The sequence below is a fragment of the Schistocerca piceifrons genome, chromosome 5 (genome assembly GCF_021461385.2).
Source record: "Schistocerca piceifrons isolate TAMUIC-IGC-003096 chromosome 5, iqSchPice1.1, whole genome shotgun sequence".
Lineage (NCBI taxonomy): Eukaryota > Metazoa > Arthropoda > Insecta > Orthoptera > Acrididae > Schistocerca > Schistocerca piceifrons.
In genome coordinates this window covers 384,401,903-384,425,841 of record NC_060142.1, presented here as the reverse complement: position 1 = coordinate 384,425,841, position 23,939 = coordinate 384,401,903, and the positions used below count along the sequence as shown (strand labels likewise).

At 40.1% G+C, this 23,939-nt stretch overlaps 1 protein-coding gene across 2 annotated transcripts in view; it reads right to left on the bottom strand.

Annotated features, from left to right (window-relative positions):
• Positions 1–23,939, bottom strand: part of LOC124798452 (adenylate kinase isoenzyme 1) — a 116,972-nt gene that overhangs the window by 34,501 nt on the left and 58,532 nt on the right. Inside the window, exons 2-3 of one of the 2 annotated variants that reach the window (XM_047261872.1) lie at positions 10,736–10,881; positions 1,607–1,682 (exon numbers count right to left, since the gene is read on the bottom strand). In XM_047261872.1, the coding sequence (XP_047117828.1) occupies positions 1,607–1,682; positions 10,736–10,738 (79 nt within the window). In that variant the 5' untranslated portion in view covers positions 10,739–10,881. The remainder of the gene's footprint in view (positions 1–1,606; positions 1,683–10,735; positions 10,882–23,939) is intronic. The other variant, XM_047261871.1, reaches the window with a different exon arrangement.

The following is a 23,939-nucleotide window of genomic DNA, read 5'->3' as shown; positions in this document are numbered from 1 at the left end:
AATACGAGAATAAAAGATGAAACTACTTTCAGGAACCTTACGAGGCTTTGAGACAAAGGTTTGTGCTGCTATTGTTAGACTGTTTATGTAGACAACATTTCTGATGAGCGCTCCACATCTTCATTTTACTCCCATTCAGTAGACCTACTTTAATAGTAGCCTCTATAGACGACTTATTTTTCGTCAAACATATTGAGTGAAATAATCGGAGAACATCTACAGAGGCTACTATTAAAATAGGTGTAGTACTATTAAAATAGGTCTACCGAATGGGGGGAAAACGAAAACGTGGAGCGTTCACCAGAAATGTCGTCAACATAATCAGTCTGACAATAACAGCACAATCCTTTGCCCCAAATCCTCGTTAGGCTCTTGATACTAGTTTCATCTTTTGTACTCTTTTTAATGAAGCCAGTAATTACATTTTCTGGTACAGTACTAAATACGAAAAGAGCAACTGAAAGGGGCATAGGAAATAATAGACACAGCATTCATTTTCGAGTAGCCTTTTTTTCACATAGTTATTTAGTTCTGTCACCTCTTTCTCACACTGTTCCGACCAAAATTTCTGTTAGCGTAACAATAATGTTACGTACCTGTGTTACAGAGAAATATCGATAGAAGTAGACTTTGAAAGTTTTTATGATGATATTTCGAAAAGGTTTGTCCAAACACAGCATTATCCTAGCAGAATTGTTTATTTCGAGAGATCAGCTCTAGTATCTACAGAAGGTGTGCAATTTAACAAGGCTTACCAGTAAAAATAGGATTAGTTATTCCGTCAGCAGACCGTTTTTTATTTTAGAGATTCGCCTATTTCAACAAAAACGTAAGAGATCAGTCAATGTTCATCCACTTCAGAACAGTGCAATCTCGTCTGTGTCTCCTTAATTTAACGCTTATTGTGTTCTAACACCGAGGCAAAACTGGAGATCTACTTGCCTGTTTTACTAAATTGTGTGAAAGTAGTGCAAAAACTAATATCATACTGATGGAATTTATGTATATGGCCAATAGGCTAGTATCACCGTTAAAAAGGCACGCTACACTCGGTACTAAAGTACTCACACGAATTGTTTCTTTTTAGAAAACAAATTTTTATCTAATCTTCCAAACAGTAGCCGGCCGTAGTGGCCGAGCGGTTCTAGGCGCCCCAGTCTGAAACCGCGCGACCGCTACGGTCGCAAGTTCGAATCCTGCCTCGGGCATGTACCAGTGTGATGTCCTTAGGTTAGTTAGGTTTAAGTAGTTCTAAATCCTAGGGGACTAATGACCTCAGAAGTTAAGTCCCATAGTGCTCAGTGCCATTTTTTCCATACAGTAAGTTATTCAAAGAAAACATTCGGAACACGAAAACAATGTTGGTAGCGGTGGAGGCTGTCTCAAACTTTTAGTGCAGACACAAAACCAATGACAACAGTTTAAGTCTCATATCTAGCAGCCACAAAATAGCGACATCATGACTCTAAAATTACGTAACTGGAAGTTGTAGTTTAGTGTGTTGACAGTGTTCACTGAATCTGTTTGAATAGGGAAACCTTTATACATGAGTTACAAAATAAAGATGTCTGCTGCAATGTTTAAAAAATGTAATATGACCACTTACCAAGGACCCATATAATGGGAAGCTTTGCATTCTTCAGCGGTGCCAGATCATACTCCTTCCTCTCGATTGTGTCTGCCTGCAATAAGGGAAGATCATATTTAGCAAGACATTATGAAATCCCCTCTTTCGTAGTAAAGCAAAACTCAGGATGAGAAATGGAGGGCAATGGTATACAGAACCTCAGACGCACAGCAACAGCTGCAATACATTGTTTACAAAAGTGGGCACAGGGCCAGAGATATTACGTTTCTTGTGTTACAAGATTTTCACTGTCTCTGGCGTAAGCACCATAGTTATCTGCGCGAATTCCCATAGCGTAGAAATATCTCTGAAGTGAGGGTTGTGTTCTGCGCATGTTGTCGACATTAAGCTGAAATTTTCACATTATCTCGGGTTGACATTGTTTGCTTAAGGCCAATTCATATTGGCCGTCACGTCACGTCTGCATCGTTTCATGGGAAGAAAACTTTGATGGCATTGTCGTCTACTAACATCGTAAGTTAACGTATTTTTGCCTCGCTCACTCGTGTTATGGTTGTGGATTTCATGCGTTTGTGTTTTCGTTATCTTTATTTTTATCATTATCATTTGCTTTCGTGGCAAATTGCAATGTATCATGACAACTTGGATATTTTTCTCCGTTGAGTGTTCTTACACAGGCGAGGTCAGATATCTGAAAGCGAAAAATTATTTACTTTTTGCAATACGGAACAGAGCCACCCCCACAAAGTATGCAAATAAGAACATATGTTGACGAAGCAATTTCCATTACATTTTAACTGAAACGTTCAGCTTTATCAAAGGAAAAAAATAGCTGTTTACAATGTTATTAGTTACACAAGAAAAACCTTAATGAGCAGAGTAAAAAGGATCCACTTATTCCTTTGTACCCATTGTTTCATGTGTTTGAACGTAAAATATTATTTTCCCTAGTAAATGAATGTCGATGTTTTGAAATGATATTTCACTTCTCAATACATTATTAAACATAACTGATCAAGAACATACGTTATGAAGTATGCATTGAGCGCTAGTAAACTTTGTTGTTGTTAGTTACTCAGTTCCGATGCTACGACTTTTTGTACAGCTGTACGGTACTGGGCTAAGCAAACTGACGTGACGTAAAGTGTAAATACACGTTGATGTGACGGTGCAGTGACGTGACGCCCGTTCTACGCCACTACGAGATCGCTTGACCACGATAGCACTGCATGCTGGCAACTCAAAATCTATTCTGCGTATCTGAATGCTCACTCCAGAGATATTTTAAATCTATGTGAATTCCTTATGATTCACTAATCTGAATTGAACAAAAACGTGTGTATACAGAATAAAACAAACAAAGAAAAACATTGATATTATTCTTTGCACTAAAGCCATAGTGTTCTATTGCATGATTTAACATACCAATAAACGTTTCAGCCAGTAAGTGCATGTGGAAGATGTCAAAAATTGTTTATCAATGGTAAAATTTTACAATAGATTTGTATCATTTTACTTTATAAACTAGGATATATGTCTTCGATCAGTTCTAGTAATGTGTAAAGTAATGTTTATATTTTATGTAATTACTATTGAAAATTCGTTATCTGAGCCAATGAAACATTCTTCTAAGCTGGGGGCTAAGAGGATTCGTGTGTGTGTATTTTATAAATCTCCTAGTCTTGAAAATGTGTGATATTCTTATGTACACGAAATGATAGTCGCAAGTCGTGTTATGTTCAGTACTTTATCCGCCCTCAGCACATCTAGTTGTATATATCGAAGTAAACAGCAACCAATTTCATACAGGAAATTTAATTTATTAACTAGTTTCGGGCACTTAGTGCCCTTCTTCATAAGCCAATACAGGAAAATACACCACAAATAAGTAGACGTCAGATAATTATAAAATTGAGGAAGAAAAGTTTAAGAACTTTAAAAACTAAAGGTAAAAAGATACAGCTAACGCATTGTTTATGAGTGTGAACAATAAGATGCATTCAGCAAATTGCTGTGATCCTAAGAAAATACAGGAGTAATAAGTAATACAACACTGACTCCATTAATACAATATGAGCTCATAGATCTTACATGTGGTTCATAGTGTCTGCACAAAAATGGTATAAAGAAGTGCAACAACAAGTGCAGACATAATGCTAGAACGGGAGATAATCAGTTACTGACATGCATTTCTTGAAGTTGGTCTCAAGGTGAGGATGATTGTTTATTGCTCCTGTATTTTTTAGAACTACGGCATTTTGCTGTATGCATTACATTTTTGACACACGCATACAACGTGATAGGTATAAAATATGTACCATTTTTTATCTTTAATTTTTAAAATTTTCAAATTTTTAAACTTTTCGTCCTTAATATTCAAATTTTTATCTGACTTCTACTTATTTGTGGTTTTTTTTACTGTACAGCCTTCTGAAAAAGGGCACCAAGCGCCCGAAACCGGTTAAGATATTAAATTTACTTTATATAACTGGTTGCTGATTGTTTAGATAACTCATGTCATCAACTCGCAGTGATGTACTTCACGTTGTCAGTTCTGTTGCAAGACATGTTACCGAAATTATCAGCTATTTTTCACCTAGCTTGTATTGGGCATTTCTTTACCTTCGTTTTTGTTGTGCTTTGTTTTGGATTATTTCGGACACGTGTTTGTGATTTTTTGTTTCACTTTATTGCATTGTTTTGTTTTTAAATATTTTTTGATGCTCGAGTTATACTACGTTTTCTTAAAAGAAGATTTGCGAAACTGAATTCCTGAGTTCGGTAATCTGTCCATTAGCAATATTCTTTTTGTACTTACATATATTGTATGAGACCATAATAGGAATTAATTTATGTTAATGGTATTTAAAGCTCTCCGTAAAAGTAGATGGCAAGAACTGCTCTAAGAATAAGATTTCAGTCAGTGGCGGGATCGAAACTGCACATGTTGTGTCACCGACAGTAAAGTTTCGATATCTTTCAGAGTAGCTTGAAACGAAGCTTAGAGGGTTCAGGGTCACAGATGTGCTTAAGTAAAGACAACATTCGCCGAGGCTGTTGCTGAACGTGAAGGTTATATTGCAACATACGGTTCCTATTGTTGTGGGACTGTTCCCAGAACATGGGGGAACGAAACGTGATTACGAGCCGTAGACCGGATAATTCGATTCTTTTGGGGTGTGTGTGTGTGTGTGTGTGCTGGCAAATTGCCCAATGGCGCTGGAAGAAATGCCGAGTGTGGCACATAGATCACTACTGTGCTCAACACCTGTAGTTCAAAAAGTTTCTTCTGCATTACCGGGGCACTTGTGAGAAACGTAGTTCATTTCGTGCCGCCAGAATGTGCAAAGGAGCAGTTAAATACGTGGTCCAGTTGATGAAGTATGAGACTAAGTACTTTACTCACGAAGGTGTTTATACGGAAGTAAGACTGGCACATTTTTTTATATAATTAACATGCTACAATACTCATCATTATTTTTTATTTGTGACCTACGGATTCTTAATTTCGGACTCATCCAGTTACTTCCAAATTGTGCTAACAAGTAAGAACAAAATTTTCTCTAACAAGTAAGAACAAAATGCTTAATGTTGTAAGGGTCGATTGCAGTGAACTTCTCAGTGCCTTGTTTCTAAATATGGTACACGCAAATTGCTAAAATATACAGTGACCGACCAGATGTAAAAAGAAATTTTATAATTCACATCGTATTATTTAACGATTATTTGAGCTGCAACTGCACGAAAGTGGCAGTTGCCCTAGAGTCGTTCGGCGTAACGTGAACGTTTTCGTTGACTAGGCTACGTACTAAATATCCATAGGAAATTAGCTGTTATATATTTATTCCAATGAAAGCCAGATTCTCTTGCTATTTGACAGAGACAAATTGGATATAAGCGATCTGCGTTTATTGAAAGTTGTAGATTCACAAAAAAATCCTTAGTCAAATGTCCAAGTCAGGCGAATGGAGACTATAAAAAACTTTGTAAGCAATTCACCTTAAACAAAATGATGACGATGTGTCCCGCCAGTTCGTGATGTACACTAAAAAAAAGAATCTGGAAATGGCTAATTCCTTAATTTAGCCTAAAATAGTTATATAAAAAAACTTGCTTTCTTGAACAATAAATTTTTTTTCGGGTCCAAAACTTTCAAAGACAGATTCCTTGCGGCTGCACTTTAATTTTATTTTGATATTTACCTTGTATATAAGTTCTATACGAATATACATTCCATTGCAAGTGTATTTTTATTTTATTTTTATTTTTTTACATACTAAGTGTTTAAAAAGTATCACATATCCCTACAGGAGGTAGCATTAGTCAAAACTAAAAGAAAAGTTCCGATAACAATCAATATGACCATATACCGTCACGTCTTCCGATATGGGCCTATCTGTTCTCTCATTCCCATCTTTCTATTACGTAGACACTATATGCAGTGCTGCATACGGTTATCACAAATGCTGACACGTCCTTCGGTACTTCTTCTCGGTGACTCGATTCGGACTGTGTCAGATACATTGGTCACACGTTCCTGTAACATCTACACACTGCCGACGGGTTGGGTTTACACTAATGGCTTTGAATGTCCACATAACCAGAAATCCAATGGAGTCAAGTGTGGTGAATGGGGAGGCCAGGCTACCGGACCTTCTCGGCCAATCCATCGCCCACTACGCTTTTCGGTGAGGTATTATCGCACGATCCGTAGTAAACAGAAGTAGATGTCTTTCTGGAAGGGTAACGTTCTCCAACAGCGCTGGTAATTCATCGTGCAGAAATAGATGATACACAGCGCCTGTGAATCTGTTTGATAAAATGTATGGCTCTGTAAGTCTGTCACTACTATTCTTGCCCATACAGCAGTACTGAAGCATTCCTAATGCTTCACCTCTATTATTGCTCTAAGATTTGTGTCTGGCCATACGAGCGCTTTGTGGTACTTTTGTATGACTTTTCTTGTGATTCCTATCTTATTTCCAGATAAACTGTAAGCTGCGAACTGCGGATCATCAACAGCCTGTAGAAGATAGCCATTATCAGAACTGTAATCGAGCATGGTGGTCTGAGCTTTTCTGAAAATAATAACGATTCAGCTGTGCCCAAAGAACTGCAAAAATAAGACGTCCTACACCTCCCGATACTACACAATGCTCTCCGCAAGTATATCTCAACAGCTATTAGTTTCCTGACATATAATTATAAGAACTTTTCTTCAGATGATGATTAATACTGCCTCATGGAGGAATAAGTGGCACTTTTTAAGTGCCCTTTATGTGTGATAAAACTCAAACTAAAATACAAAAATTGGCCAGGTGCGAGTAAGACATGCTCACTGAGGGTTCCGTACAAAATTATGTGTATAGACAGTTCATCCATTCCGGAAATCTAGGATCTCGACCATTTCTGCTCGTTATCGCCATTGATAGTGATAAAATATCGATCCCAGTGAGTCCTAGATTTTCGAGAATGTTTAAATTTCCAGGTTTGACGTCGGAATACAAATGACAAAAGAAATATTTTTTTCGTGTGATGTAATTAAGGATTTTTATTTCTTTTAGTTTGACTGTGAAGCTTTGCTTCTTGCCAAATGTCATGATTGTAGGCTAACGAGAAGTAGCCTATAGGTCTTGATGAGTGATTTTGCGAGTATCAAAATATGTGACATAAATGAACGTATCTTTTGAGTGCATTGACTTAGAACCTTCAATTTTTTACACCGCCAAGGGACAGTAGACCTTAGTGTGTGGTTTAAATTTCACCTCGAAACATGAAACTGTTCGTGAGAAAAAGGGGCCCTTAACAGACGAACGGACAGAAAGTCAGCTAACAAATGACAAAACATTTTTTCCTGTGATATAATTACATATTTACAGTTTTCTGTTTTTTCGCTTTGGTTGTACTGTGAAACATTGTTTCTTGCCAAATTTCACAAGTTTAGGCCAAAGGGAAGTATGCTACAGGTTTTGATGAGTGTCTGCAAGTATTAAAATATGTGACATAAACGGTCGGATCTTTTGACTGTATTGACTTAGAAGCTTGTTTTTACTCCGCCAAGGGGCCATAGGCCTTGGTATTTGACAGAAATGTAAACTATATACTTCTAACCATTCCTGAGGAAAGGGCTTTTTAACAATCGTACGGACAGATGGAGAACAAAGTGATCCTCTAAGGGTTCCGTTCTTACCGATTGACTTACGGAACTGTAAGAAATACATATATGATATCACAATAAAACAAAAAAAAAAAAATAAACAAAAAAATGCAGCCGCAAGGAAACTGGCATTTCACTGGATTAACGTCAATGCTTTTGTGTTTCTTTGTTTAATTGTGTGACTGAGCGATGGAGAAATAATTTTTACAAGTTACTATAGTGAAGAAAAAATACATCTGTCAATGGAAATGAGTTATTGTTGTTTATACGCCACAGTCATTCGTTAGATGCACATTTAAACAGTAAAAACATTTAATGTTTTACTTCCATAGACTTGGAGGGATACATTTCCTAAGGCAAAAGAGTAAAAGTAGTTTCTGCGTCAATGACTTATTTAACAGTTCATTAAACTCCTGACTGAAGGAGAAACCGTCGATTGTCTATGTGAACGCCGTACTGCCAAATGGCATATTCCTGTGTAATTATTCACTCTATTAACTTCTATTAACTAGCTTTGTCTGTACTTTCTAACACCACAAGATCAAACCGCTAGAATTTAGGGAAAAGAATTAATCGAAATCCGCCGAGTCTCATTTAAACCACAGTTTATGAAGTTCATGTTTATTATCATTGAACTTACAATAAAACTGAGAGAAATTTCGAAGAAATGCAACATTTTCAATTTATTTAGTTTAATGTGCATCCTACAAGTGACTGTCCAAGTACTGGAATCCTGAATTACACGGATCTAGCATGGGAGGTAAGAGTAGAATCTTGTTATTTCTCATTTATTTAAACAATTAAATTAGCGCTACAAGGTTGTTGTTCGTATTTTATCTTCGATCACAGAGAAGATACCAACATATTGTTTTTCTTTAGACATAAAAAATGCAGTTTCATGTCCAGTTACTTTAGTTCTTAGTGTCAATGGTTCGACTTCTAGTACTACATTAAGAGTAATTATTTATTTGCAATTGATTGAACTTATTCTTTTCTCTATTTTGTTTTCTTTTGAAGCCAGACTGATTGACTGTTTTGTTTCATGAATACAGTACACATGACAAGCACGTGTCACGATTGTTTACTGATTATAGTGGTACGTGTGTCGCGAATTACTCGATAACAGACTCATCACGCTTATCGGATGATAAGGTAACAGTTTACAGAAGACAGGAGAAACAGACGTAGAGTCAGCGTTATTTCCGTCCTCCGCAACTGGCACGGCAGCGCCGTTACGTGGGAAACCAAACACCAAAGGTCGTAGGGGTCGTGGCGAGTTCAGTCTAACACAGCGATCGAAAAATTTGCGAATGCTCTGAGATTCCTGCATACCTGCTATTACTTCAATATATCTCTGATTGGTTTCCCCGACTGGCTGAGAGTTATTGTTTTTCAATGTGGAACAAATGTTTAGTGTTTGGATATTTTGTTAATTTTATTTTTGAGCGAAATAAAAAGAAACACTAGCGATAATACTGGCCACAATTCGGAAATGGTTAGGTAGTTAATTAGCGTCCCAAGAAATGCAGCTTATAAAGTAACGTAGTTTTAATTTTATAAACATAACGGTAGGCAGTCTCACATATGGACATAATTGCGACCTTGGAACCATTTTAAATTTCACTGGTTCTGAATTTTCGCACAATTTAATCACATTTTTCACCACGCTGGAAAGATGTGCTGTGACAATTCGATTTCAATCGAGTATTATTTGTATTCTTCACAACAAAATTTTTATGTACTAAGCATTTAACTTCAGGCAGCAAACAGACTATAAAATTAAGCGAAAAAAGCGTTTATTTAGTAATAGAAGGTTGAATAAATTATTCAGAGTTGGTATTTCCTTTGTAATACGCTCCAAAAAAACTTTATTTTCACACGAAGTAAGCATAAAGTTATTTTACAGATACTATGAAATAAGCTACTAGCCGAAACGTAAGTTTAAAGCAAAAGTTTTGTGGAACATAAGGCTAAAAAGAGTCAGTGTAATTATTATCATAGTTTCCGAAGTAGGACAATTAAGACAAGTGAAATTATTTATTTTTTGTGTAATGCCAGGCACTAGACAAAGTTACGTGAAGCTTTGTACAAGAACCAGCAACTTTCGTTGTGATAATGCCTTATTTTCGTAGGAAGGATGTAACATTGAACGACAGTTTCCTATAACGTACAGAAACGTTTGTTTTGGACCATATTAACTTTATTTTCCTGCGCCAAGAATTTCAACACATGTCCAATTAGAGATGTATGTTCGGGTACATCTGGCACCGACTGTACATGTACGTGTGAAATAATTGTTGCTGTCTGCAGCTAAACCGGTGTATGGCGATATTTATCAACAACTTTTTTTATCAAATTCAACTTGAAAATGTTTTCAGAATAGAATTTAGTGATACTGACCACATGCAATAATAAGCTGTATGATGGGTTTTGCACTTTGGGGCCAAAATAAGACATAATTGTTGATATTTTCAGACGTCTTAATCTCATCAGCGTGTAGCTGATGGCACGTGTAAATATAATTTAGAAGAATTATTTATATAATAATATCAACGGCATGAACTGAAGATGGTCATAAAAGATCGAAACAGATCATACAGCTAGCTATTATATGTTATCAGGTCTGCTGAGACAGTTATTATAAAATTTGAAAGACTTGGTTTGTGGGTGTTTTGTGTACTAATTACCAACAACTTGCAGGAAAATTAATCTAAGAATGAGTTCTACAGATCGGTGTAGTAGTTATAGGGCATCTACTGGCAAGGTGGCAATGCAGGAAAACTGTCGAACAGATCCACAGTGAGCATTACACAGGCGGGTAGTAGTCGCGACACAGAGCGGATGTAGGGTTAAGCTCGACCGCTGATGGTGATCCCAAAGTATTAGTGTTTAGGGAGAGTAGGCGTGTTGTCTGTTGCGTACCAGTTACCAGTGCGGTACGATGTCGACACCAGCCGAGCTGTGGCGGTCGCGTGGCGGCCGGTACTCACCATGGCTGCGGGCTGCTGGGGCTACCCTGCGCTCTGCTGGTGGCTGTGCGACGGCGACTGCTCACTGCGGCTCTTGGCGGAATGATGTGCCGTGCTGCGTTCTGCGGTGCGGCAGGTCCGCAATCTCTGCTCCGCTCCGGGCCCGGCTTAAATAAAAACAGCGCCTGCTATATTTGCAGCGGTGTCGGCCGCAGCCTTGGCCGTCGTCAGCTGCCTCCGTTGTGCTCTGCTTTCGGACCCGGGGACGGCGTTCTTCGACGGTCTGTGACCGCTCGTCTCCCTCACGCCTATGACTGTTTAGTTGTACTGCAACTTACCTGTTACCACGTCACGCGAAGTTGCTACGACGTCATCTCCATTCGCTGGGTCTGCTGCTGCAACCTCAGTAACAACTATTATTCTTGTACTCAGGCCTGAACTGACAACGTCGAAATTCACCGTCTGACTAACAAGTAAACAAATTAAAGACACATACAGGATAATTCTTACAATGGCAACCAGGCATTTTATAATGTTATTTATTAGGTATAAATAGGGCAGTTAACGTCTGTCAGGTTCCTCCTGTACTGAAATTATTTATCTTCTAAATTTTAGATTCACGAGAACTCGGCAGATTGCAGGAGTAATTCGCTGCCTTCAGCAGCGCTGCAGAATACGACAGCAGCGAGTAAGTAGCTGGTTTCGACAAAGGACGATTGAACCACATAGCGTGGTAGTGAACCATGGCAGTGAGGAAAAGTAAGCGAGCAATGAGAGTGAATCTTTTTTGGTGGTCAATACGTAAGGGAACGACAAGCGTTCCGGCGCAAAACTCAAAATTTTCTTTGCTAAATATTTGTTACTGGAGTCCACTTTTGGCATAGCAAACAATAGCAGGAGCCTACGCGTCATCAGGGCTTTAACACCATAACGTCACTATTCAGTAATTCAGTTAATGCAGTAGACAAGTGAATATTGTTAAATTACTGAAGGTGTACGAAGAGCTACGAAGTTTTACGATGTGAGCAAGATATTTCGGCCTCGAGCCAATCTAGCTAGTCGACGACGATGTACTCGAAGCCTGTTCTCATGTGGTAGTCGGTTTTCCCATGCTCTCGAAATTTATCAACTTTTTGAGATGACTCGTTTCAGACTACTGCGTTATTGCTGTCTTATTATTTCAAGTTAATTAACTATCCGCATGTCCACTTACAATCACAGGTAGCCTGCTTGCAACTTCTAAATAATCCACTGCGCTACAAGAACTCGTTTGAGGGACGTCTACGAGAGACTTGCAGAAAACTTGTAGGAGGTCATCCTACGCGTCGATTCATTAAGATTATCTTCGAAATCGTTGGCTGAACCACCGTAGTCTCGGGTGGGAAGCCATGACAAATTACATTGCATGTTACCTACACCACTTTCTAGAAAATCGCGGCTAAACTGAGACTCTTACGCGGGTATAGTACAGCGCGGAGATTTCACGCAGTTTCAAAGCGACAGTTTCTTTAGGTGACTTCTTACATTGAAAATTACATTATTCTGTACACGTGATGTTCGCTGATTGTGGCAAATGCTTCTGGGTGATGGTGGCCTACAGCAAAAAATGATGGAAGTAAAAGGACTATTTTATTATAAATCGGCCTATGAATGGAACTATTTCTGTGTTCATAGTCCAGGAAATTGTTAAATATTGCCTCGTCAGCAGTTCAATAAAAATATGCTGCAGATACGACGTAAGTAACACAAACCTAATTCGCTTCTTATTTTAGGAAGTTGTTTATTCTACTATAAATCTTTAATAGGTCCGTTGACAATGAAACAGTCATTTTCTTACGTTGTTTTTCGATGCAGGACACCAGCATCCAAAGTAACCTTTGCCACAATCAGAGTAATGTAATTTTAAATATGAATAATCATCTGAAGATGAATTTCTCGGTTCGAAAGCGATAACGGCGCTATTGGTTACTTATAATTAACATTATAAAAGTGACTAGTTGCTGTTTTTTACTTTATTGTAAAAATTAACATTTGTTTTTCACACAGTCGTCGTCTCAACATATCAGTTCTCGACAAAAAAGCATTAAATTTAAATCTCTTATACTAAAGTAAAAAATGCAACTTTTTGCCTTACTACAATGCTGAACTCTTGCTTCCGTTTCTAACAAACTCGCTACGGAATGGGTGTTAAACTACTCGCACTTGACCCCCAGGAAACATCACGTTAACACTGGATAACGTAGCATCTAGTTTTTATAACGACTTTAATCCGGCAAGAAAGAGAGTCCACAAGTTCTTTCAGTTATGCAATACTCTGCTGAAGTCACTCCTAGATGATTAAATACCGTAGTCCTAACGAACTGCAGAGGTGCTCACTGCTATGTTTCACCCGCTGTTCCAAGTAGTCCCAGAATTTTCTATCACGAGTAGTCGGACCAGTCGAGGTACGATAGGGTACTTGAGTGTTCGTAAGAAAGGAAGCAAAACTATTGCTTACGTGAAGTCGAAAAACGAGGTTATTACAGACGGAGAACAAGCTCAGATTAGGGAAGGAAATCAGCCGCGCCCTTGCAAAGGATCCACCTACTCATTTGGTTTAAGCGATGTAGGGGAACCTCAGGCAACCTAAATGTGAATAGCCGGACGGGGATATGAACCGTTGTACTCCAGAATGCGAGCCCAGTGCATTAACCATTACGGCACGTACGCGTGTAGCCCAGTGAACACGGAAGCTGTCCTTTTGGAAGAAGAGAGCGTCCACAGCATACTCAAGGTGAAGATGTAGGAGAAAAAGTTACACTTGGTCTAACTGTGCATTGCATGCAGTTCCCTTCGCGGTGCTGGCTAGGAAACTGAATGAGGTGGATTTCCAATCACACAGAGCGGCAGCTACTGTCGGGTCTGAAACCGACAGTCATTGACAAATGTGACACTCGTTTCCAGACCCAGTCGGTTAGGATCTTCTTGCTAACACTGTTCATAGGCCGTGTTACGTGGGTGGGAGTGGTACACCATTCCTTGGAGATACATTGGTCAGTCTGGGTTGATGCGTAAACAAATCGGGCAGTGTCACTCACGGTGTGGTCATGGACACATCCAAGCTTTCCTATGCCGTTCTGTCGGGACATCAATATCGAGCTATCTTACTGCGCTAATTCCAAACAATCGTGTGGCACATACGTACCACATCGATGTCATGACTTATCTCAGCCTAGTCAAGAAAGGTAATAGGAGTAATCCACTGAACTACAGACCGATATCACTAATGTCGATAGGATTTTGAAACATATACGGCGTGTCAGAACATTGTGAATCACCTCGAAGAAGACGATTTATTGAGAAATAGACAACATTGATTCAGAAAATATAGTTTATGTGAAACACAAGTAGCTCTTTATTCTCACGAAATAATGGGCACTATCGACAGGGGAAGCCAAACTGATTCCATATTTTGAGATTTTTCAAAAGGCTATTGACACAGTTCCTCAAAAGCGGCTTCTAATTAAACTATGTGCCTATGGAGTATCCTCTCAGTTGTGTGACTCGTGATTTCCTGTCAGAAAGGTCATAGTTCGTAATAACTGACGGAAACTCATCGAGAACAACACAGGTGATATCTGGCGTTCCCCGAGGAAGTGTTATAGACCCTCTCTTATTCCTGACCTACATAAACGATTTAGAAAATTTGGAAATTTATGGTAAGGTGTTATGGGACCAAACTGCTGGGGTCATCGGTTCCTAAGCTTACACACTACTTAATCTAACTTAAACTAACTTACGCTAAGGACGCCACACACACACACGGGAACAATGCGCCCCTGATCGCTCGGCTACCCCGCCCGGCCAACGATTTAGGAGACAATGTGGGCAGTCCTGTCGGAATGTTTGCAGATGATACTGTCATCTACCATCTTGTAAAGTCATAAAATGGTCAAAACGACTTGCATAATGATTTAGATAAGATATCTGCATGGTGCAAAAAGTGGCAATTGACTCAAAATCATGAAAAGTGTGAACTCGCCACATGGGCACTAAAAAGAATCTGCTAAATTTCGGTTACGTGATAAATAACACTAATCTAAATGCTGTAAATTCAACTAAATACCTAGGGACTACAATTACGAATGACTTAAATTGGAACCATCATATAGATAATGTTGTGACGAAAACAAACCAAAGACTGCGATTTCGTGGCAGAACACATAGAAAATGCAACTACAAAAGAGACTGCTTACTCTACGCTTGTTCGCCCTCTTCTGGAGTATTGCTGTGCGGTGTGGGATCCGCATCAGACAGAACTGACGGAGGACATCGAAAAAGTTCATAGAAGGTGAAATAGGGGAGAGAGTACCACGGATATGATACACCAATTGGGGTGGCAGTCATTAAAAAGCAAAGGCGTTTTTCGCTGCGGTAGTGACTTCTGATGAAATTTCAATCGCCATGTTTCCCGTCAAAGTGTTAAAGTATTCTGTTCGCGCCCACCTATGTAGGGAAAAATGATCATCATAGTAAAATAAGAGAAGTCAGAGCTCCCATGGAAAGATTTAAGTGTTCATTTTTCCCGCGAGCTGTTCGGGAGTGGAATGGTAGGGAAATAGCTTAAAGGTGGTTCGATGAATCCTCTGCCAGGCACTCAATTGTGAACTAAAGAGCAATTACGTAGATGTAGATGTAGATGGAGTTATAGTGGAGAGTCATATGCCCGTCTGGTACCATTACACCACTTACAGCGCTCCAAAACATCTAGGGTACAGTGTTAAGAGGGTGATTATTTGGAGCATTCCAAAAGAAACAGACGGCAAAATGAAAACCGCTGAAATAATCGTAATTTCATTTCCCGCGGAAGAAGATTTGGTCCATATAAGAGAGCTGAGATCCCAAACTCGCCACTATAGAGGGGCACAGATACATTCACACGAGACGACGGAAATAGCACGTGCACTCGTCAACTGTCCACTGCAGTAAGTCGTGGTGAATAAGTGAAATGGAGTCTTCAAAAGAAGAGCAAAAGGGTGTGGCGCGTTTGATGACAGCGGAAGAAGTGCACTTAGTGGAAAATCTTCGAAGAATGGCACAAGTGTAAAGATGTGGCCCAGGATGACGAAGGTTGTCGGCCGATGATGCCCGGCTTGGAAAGCCAAACCACACTAACAATGCCATTGCCCAGCTGGTTCGATGCCGTCATTATTTATGACCGGCGATTTACGATAGCAGCCGATGCCGCGGGGGTCTGATTGAGCATCAGAATTGCAACACACATGCCGTGCTCTCTGTTCGCTTGTGCCAGTCTTCGATGAATTTCTGCTTTCCGCACTCCTGTCAGAAAATGCACTACAATGTTTTGCTCTTCTTTTGAAGCTTGCATATCACCTTTTTCAACAAGACTGAGTGCAGCAGACGGTTGACGCGCTCATGTTCCTCAGAACGCCTTGCATAAACACAACAAAGCAATTAAATAATTTCGAGAAGAATGGAAGAAGAATTATTCGAAAAAAATTGGCTTATAAGTATGAAATGGGATTTGGAAAGCGAGAAGCAATGAGGATATGTATGAAAAAAAAACTGAGAATGTAATAGAATGAGAAAGCGGTACAGTTCAGCTTCCGTCGCCGTTCTGATACTGTATTCCATCTCTCGTCGTCGCAGCACCTTAAATCCGAATATTCACTCCTTACTTTTCCTTGAGCATTGGTCTTATATTGCTACGTAAGCTTCAATTCCAATTTGTCCATTAGTGATCTCCTAACGTGTTTACGAGTCACCTTATTTTTGAAGTATTCCTGAACTTTTTATTATTGGTTGTTTTTTTACAGTCCGCTATCTTCCTCATCACAAATAACTTGAAAGGAACATAAGTTTCCCAATTTTGGGGGGGGGGGGCGTGACCTGCAGCGCGGTGTAACACAGCGCGCTTCTTCGCCAGCCGCGGCGCGTGTTGCGCAGGTCGCCGCAGCCGCAGTGTGACGTCACAGGGCGACCCTGGACAAATGCCAGCCGGCGGGCTTCGCTGCCTGACGGCAAACTCAGTTGTTTCCGACCGCTCCACGTTCACGCCCTTTAGGGACGGGCTCGGAGCACGTGACTGCGACAGTCCTGTTTGCGCCACCACTAAACGCGCTAATGCGCGAAGGGTGCAGGCAGCACGCCAAGGGATTGCACCGGCCTTACTACGTGCAGCAACTTTAGAAAGTCACATTCGCCGCCGGCTCGCGAAATTTTCACAAGTTATTTTTGACACAAGTCCTGTCAAAATAACTGCAGCTGCGTGTGGTGCTTCGCTTTGGAACACGCTGCAGCCTACGTTCATTAGAGCGTGCGGTAAAGAAACGGCCTCGAAATCGAGTATAGTACATACATACATTGTTCCTGATCTATATTAACGACATAGGAGACATTCTGAGTAGTCGTCTTAGATTGTTTGCAGATGATGCTGTCATTTGCCGTCTTGTAAAGTCATCAGATGATGAAAACGACTTGCAAAATGATTTAGATAAGATATCTGTATGGTGCGAAAAGTGGCAATTGACCCTGAATAAGGAAAAGTGTGAAGTTATTCACACGAGTACTAAAAGAAATCAGCTAAATTTCGATTACGCGATAAGTCACACAAATCTGAGGGCTGTAAATTCATCTAAATACTTAGGGATTGCAATTACAAATAACCTAAATTGGAACCAACACATGGATAATATTGAAGGCGGAGCAAACCAAAGACTGCTATTCATTGGCAGAACACTTAGAAGGTGCAACAGGTCTACTAAAGAGACTGCTTACACTACGCTTGTTCGCCCTATTCTGGAGTATTGCTGTGCGGTGTGGCATCCACATCAGGTGGGACTGACGGATGACATCGAAAAAGTACGAATAAGGGCAGCTCGTTTTGTATTATCGCGAAATAGGGGAGATAGTGTCACAGACATGATACGTGAATTGGAGTGGCAATCATTAAAACAAAGGCGTTTTTCGTTGCGATCCAATCTTCTCATGAAATTTCAATCACCATTTTTCTCCTCCGATTGCGAAAACATTCTGTTTGCACCCACCTACAGCCGGCCGGTGTGCCCGAGCGGTTCTAGGCGCTAGAGTCTGGAACCACGCGACCGCTGCGGTCGCAGGTTCGAATCCTACCTCGGTCATGGATGTGTGTGCTGTCCCTGGGTTAGTTAGGTTTAAGTAGTTCTAAGTTCTAGGGGACTGATGACCTCAGAAGTTAAGTCTCATAGTGCTCAGAGCCATTTTAGCCCACCTACATGGGGAGAAATCATCATCACGATAAAATAAGAGAAATCAGGGCTCGCACAGAAAAAATTAAGTGCTCGTTTTTCCCGCGTGTCTTTCGAGAGTGGAACGGTAGAGAGACAGTTTGAAGGTGGTTCATTGAACCATCTGCCAGGCACTTCATTGAGAATAGCAGAGTAACCACGTAGATGTAGATGTAGATGTACAACCCTGCGGTTCAGCACCTACATATACATCTACATCAACTTCACGGCGCTTGGCGGAGAGTACCCCATACCACTACTAGCCATTTCCTTTCCTGTTCCACTCGCAAATAGAACGAGGCAGAAACGACTGTCCTTATGCCTCCGTATGAGCCCTAATTTCTCGTCGTATCTTATCTTCGTGGTCATTACGCGCAATGTATGTTGGAGGCAACAAAATCGTTCTGCATCTAATTTTTTCCAATAGTGTACCTCGAAGAGAACGTCGTCTTCCTTCCAGGTATTCCCATTTGAGTTCCCGAAGCATCTCCGCAGCACTTGAGTGTTGTTCGAACCTACCAGTAACGAATCTAGCAGCCCGCCTCTGAATTGCTTTAATGTCTTCCTTTAATCCGACCTGGTACGGATTCCAAACACTCGAGCAGTACTCAAGAACGGGCCGCACTAGTGTCCTATATACGTCCTCATCTACATATGAACCACACTTTCTTAGAATTCTCCCAATAAACCGAAGTCGACCAATCGCCTTTCCTACCACAATCCTCACATCCTCGTTCCATTTCATATCGTTTTGCAACGCTACGCTAAGATATTTAAACGACGTAACTGTGTCAAACAGGACACTACTAATGCTGTAACCGAACATTACGGATTTGTTTTTCTTACTCGTCGGCATTAACTTACATTTTTCTAGATTTAGTGCTAGAAGGCCAAAACTGGTAAGAGTATTCCACGCGTCAAACAAAAATACCAGTTACGCTCTGGAATAATTATCCGCAACATAGTGGAAGAAATGGAAAACAAATTACACAGTACTATCATCATCTGTCTTAGTGGCAACTCTGTTTGAATATTGATAAATTAAGATAAACACAATGAAGAAGAGACAGAGGTACATAGTATCAGATTACAATATTAGAGCAAATCTATGAAGCCTGTCACACCCCATAACAGTCATCAAAATACAATTGATGCGGAACGTCTTTTACACTACGGGACAAATTATTCTAAATAGCAAAGAGATCATTAGAAATCTGTCACTAATCGGTCAGAAATGAGTAAGCCTTGGTCAAGCGAGAGATAGCCTACAGGAAAGGCAGACAAGATAACGACGCCGGTTAGCTGTAGAAGTGGGAATTGAAAGATCGTCGTGGCAGAATATAGTAAAAAAAGGTTATGAATCTTTATTGTATTTGTTCCGTTATGAATCAGACTTATGGAAGACATAAGATCAAATAAGGGAAAAGGGATCTATAACATTCCATCAGAATTGCTAAACTCACTTGGGGAAGGGGCCACAAAACTACCATTCAAGCTGCTGTGTACAGCCAATGAGACTGTCGAGACATTATCAAACTTACCAAAAATATTATCCACCCGATTCCGAAGATAGCAAGAGCACACAAGTGCGAGAACTATCGCACAAGGAGCTTAACAGCCCGTGCGCCCAAGTTGCTGACAACAACAATATACAGACGAATGGAAAAGAAAATTAGAGACCTGTTATGTGAAAATCAGTTTGATTTTCGGAAAAGTAAAGGCACCAGACAGGCAGTTCTGACGTACTGGTAAAGGAAGCAAGAGTGAAGAAAAATTAAGACACAGTCACGGGATTTATCAACCTGGAAAAAGCGTTTGACGCTGAAAAATGGTGCAAGGTGTTCGAAATTATGAGAAAAATCTGACTAAGCTATAGGGGAAGACGGGTAATATACAATACGTACAAGAACAAAGAGAGAACAATAAGGCTGGAAGACGAAGAATGAAGTGCTCAGATTAAATAAGGTGTAAGACAGGGATGTGGTCTTTGCCTCTACTGTTCACTCTATACGTCATGGAAGTAATGACGGAAATAAAAAGATTCAAGAGTGGGATTAAAATTAAGTATGAAAGGATATCATTGATAAGATTCGCTGGTGACACTGCTATCTTCAGTGAAAATGAAGAAGAAGTACAGGATCTGATGAATGGAACGATCAATCTAATGAGTGCAGAATACTGAATGAGAGTGAACGTGAACAAGAAAAAGGTAGTGAAAAGCAGCAAAAATGAGTGTAGCAACGAATCATGGAGGACATAAGACCAGTGTGGAAAAAATGGCTCTCTTGGCCAAAAGAACATAGGCCTTAATTTAAGGAAGAAATTTCTGAGAATGTACGTTTGGAGCACAGGATTATATGGTAGTGAATCAAGGACCGTGGAAAAACTGTAACAGAAGAGAATCGAAGCGTTTGAGATGTGATGCTACACAGGACTGTTGAAAATCAGGTGGACGGACAAGATAAGGAATGGGAAGGTTATCTGCACAATCGGCGAAGAAAGAGACACATGGAAAACACTGACAATAAGAAGGGACAGGATAATATGACATGTGTTGAGTCATCAGAGAATAACTTCCATGGTGCTGCAGAGAGCTGTAGAGGGTAGAAACTGTAGAGGAAGACAGACAGGAGTACATCCAGCCTTGACGACTTAAGGTAGAAGCTTCACTCTGAGATGAAAAGGTTGGAACAGAAGCGGAATTCATGAAGGACCGCATCAAACCAGCTAGAAAACTGACGACAAAAAAATCGGTTAGAACTTTTGATCTATCTGTAGGTATTTAGTGCTGCCGAAAGTCTCAGAATGAAGCGACATTATGGCTTTTCGATCCGTTGTTTTTTATTCTTCAGGCTAGGTCCCATCCAGTCTGTCCGAGCGTGAGAATTGCCATATACATGTCATCCACATCAAAAACTTCTCTTCACTACACTGAACAGCCGTTGTAAATGTTAAGACCAATTTTTGGTCGAAAACGCCAAGACAAATTTTATATTAGTCACCCAGTGCAACAGAGTGGTATGAAACAGAAAGAAAATATGCGATCAGTTGAAAATAATGAGAATGGAAAAAGATTTGTTAAGAGGCTTCTGGAAAATTGCACTCTAGTCCCACCTATTACATTGTATAGTATTTCGGATCCGTTAATAGGTCTGTATCATCCCATTTTAGGTCACTCCGGACGGTTAATCCTGGATATTTTATGGTAGTCGGTATTTACTATGATTTATCATCAATAACGTAATCAAACAGTACCGTATTTCTTCGCCTATTTAAGCACAAGACATATTTTATATTTATGTTCAGGGTCAACTGCCGGCTCTTGGATCAATCGCCAATCTTCCCCATCTCACCACAGTCTTCTAGCGTTGCAGCAGCATCGTCTGCGAACTGTCTCATGGAGCGTCTGAGGTTATCGACTGAGTCACTTGTATATAAAGGCTGTTTCAGAATGAATATGTGGGTTCTAAGTCTTTGTAGCATTTATTACATTCAATTTAAAATTATAAATATTAGAGCAAATGAAAAGGCAACTCAAACAGTTTCTCTTATGAGTGTTCATTGTGAGCAACATTCGTCAGACATCGAATCAGTAGGCGAGATCTTCCCAAAATTTGATCAATGTGTCTGGAGTAATTGTTGCAATAACGCTGTTTATAAAGTCCGGTAGATCAGCTGGTAGCGGAGGCATACAGACATGATCCTTGACGAACTTCCAAAGGTAAAACTCGCACGGTGTCATATTGTGTGTAAAGGGAGGATTGTGTGTCATCCGGCCCCTTGCAGCCAATCCAGCGGCTGGATACAACGTCGTTTAACCAATCGCGTGTTGCGTTACGCCAGTGAGGCGGAGAATCTCGTTGCAGCTTTACCATCCCATGGGGATTTGCTGACCTCCACATGTACACATTAAATATGTTCACACTTCCACTTAGGTGAAACTTTGATTCATCACCGAAGACGACACGATCTAGAAGATCTTCACCGCCAGGCAGCAACATTTCGTTTGCAAATTGGTACGTAAACCTTAATCTATAGACTTGAGATATAGCAACAGCTCCAAACAATAAGGACATAGTTGTAAGCATCTCCTTAAAAATTTCCACGCAGACGTCACTGGACTTGCTAATTCACTACTACCCTCCTACGTGAAATACTCTCATTCATTCAACGCGTTCTTCAGTCATTCTTGGTCGTTCCATACCCTTCCTTTCGCCCACAGATACACAAACAAAATTGCTTGACTTGTTCTCTCATTTGATGTATTATTTGTAACTGTAAGTTGAATGTAATACATGCTACAAAACTTTCAAAGTCATATATCCATTTTGAAACACCCAGTTCTTTAAATAATAGCCCTCCAATAATTGTCACTTGGGGTACTGCCAATATTACCTTAAAATCTGTAGATTTTTACAGTTAAAAAATAACGTCAAAGTTCTGCCTGTTAGTTAAGTTCTGAATTTAGTCCAAAGTCAGGTTCGAACTCCGGTAAGCTCGTATTTCATTTACTAAATACTCCTTCTGTGTACTCGTATAAGCTGAAAGTCTTACTTCTTCTCTGTGCTCGTATAAGTTAAAGTATCTGTCATACCCAAAGGGTTCACCAACAAAGGTGGCAATCAAGAAAAGCGTTAAATGTAGAAATTAAGTCACAGAGTTTGATGTAGAGTGACAATTAATATAAACAAGTTAAAGAAGTTAAGTGCAAAATGAAAAAAAATAAATAAACATGGAATGCAAAAGAGCTTCGTTCTTTTGTGAAGAATTGTTACTGTGACGAATTGTTTCTGTGGGTTCGTCATGACATCGAAGGACTGTTGAAATTTAAGTTTTCGTCCACGATTCGATTATTAGGGACGGAGCAGAGGTGAACAAAAAAAGGTGCTTACAATAGCACGCATCTTTTATGAAGAAAACACTCCTGCTTTCAACTGAAGTTGTTCAGGGAAACCGCAAAACAAATGAATGACGAATCAGAGATTGGGGATTTGAACTCTGCTCTTACTGATTACGTGTCCAGCGCCTTAATCACTGAGTTACGTCACTCGGTTTCTGCAATGAGCCGAGTAACATGCTGAAGAAGACACTGGACTCTTCGAGAAAGTTTTATTAGCTCGCTCATAATCTTGGAACAATCGATGAATTACTCTGTCTAGAAGCAAATGTTGCAATAAGAGACCTTAATTAGCCGCCTTTCTCAATACGAAAAACGAGGAAAATGTTTCCTCTAGGTGCTTGTAAGCGAAGTAAGCAATTTGGCTGGCTTGACCTATTAAAACTAAATTTAGGAAACGATTACTATTTTTCGGGCTGAGTGTTGCACAACTGCCTATGGGCTATCTCTACAGTGGTCTCTTTCAGATCTTGAAACTTTTCCAACGGGAGACATAGCGCAACATTTCTAACGTTTTCGGGCCACGAGAACTATAAATACCCACCCCACCGTTGGAAACTTACTCGTGAAACTCGAGGATGTCGCTCAAAGTCCGGCATGCCTGTTCCGAAACATTATCGATTTTCATTAGATTTCTTGTGAAGCTTAGATAAAAAGAGTATTGTAGTGCAACCCAGGACAGTCGTAATTTCAGTTTCCTCGTTAATCCCCATCAGGAAGCAGGGAAGTTTCGTGTGAACGTCTCGCCAACTTCGACTTCCTTTGTGACAAAGCACAGAATAAGGTGGATAAGGGTTTGACTGGGAAACGACCTTCGGCTGGCTGAGGGGCCCACTTGGTCCATCAGCACTCACATAAAAATACCAATTCGTATATATACACATCAAAAAAAGTTTCGCATCAACTCGTTTCCGACAGTTCCGGAACCTATACAGAAAATTCGAATAGAGATTATCGTGAACATCATTTCCGCCCTTTTATTGCTCATGAAAACCATGTTGTACCACCTTACAGCGAGGCCTTCAGAGGTGGTGGTCCAGACTGCTGTACACACCGGTACCTC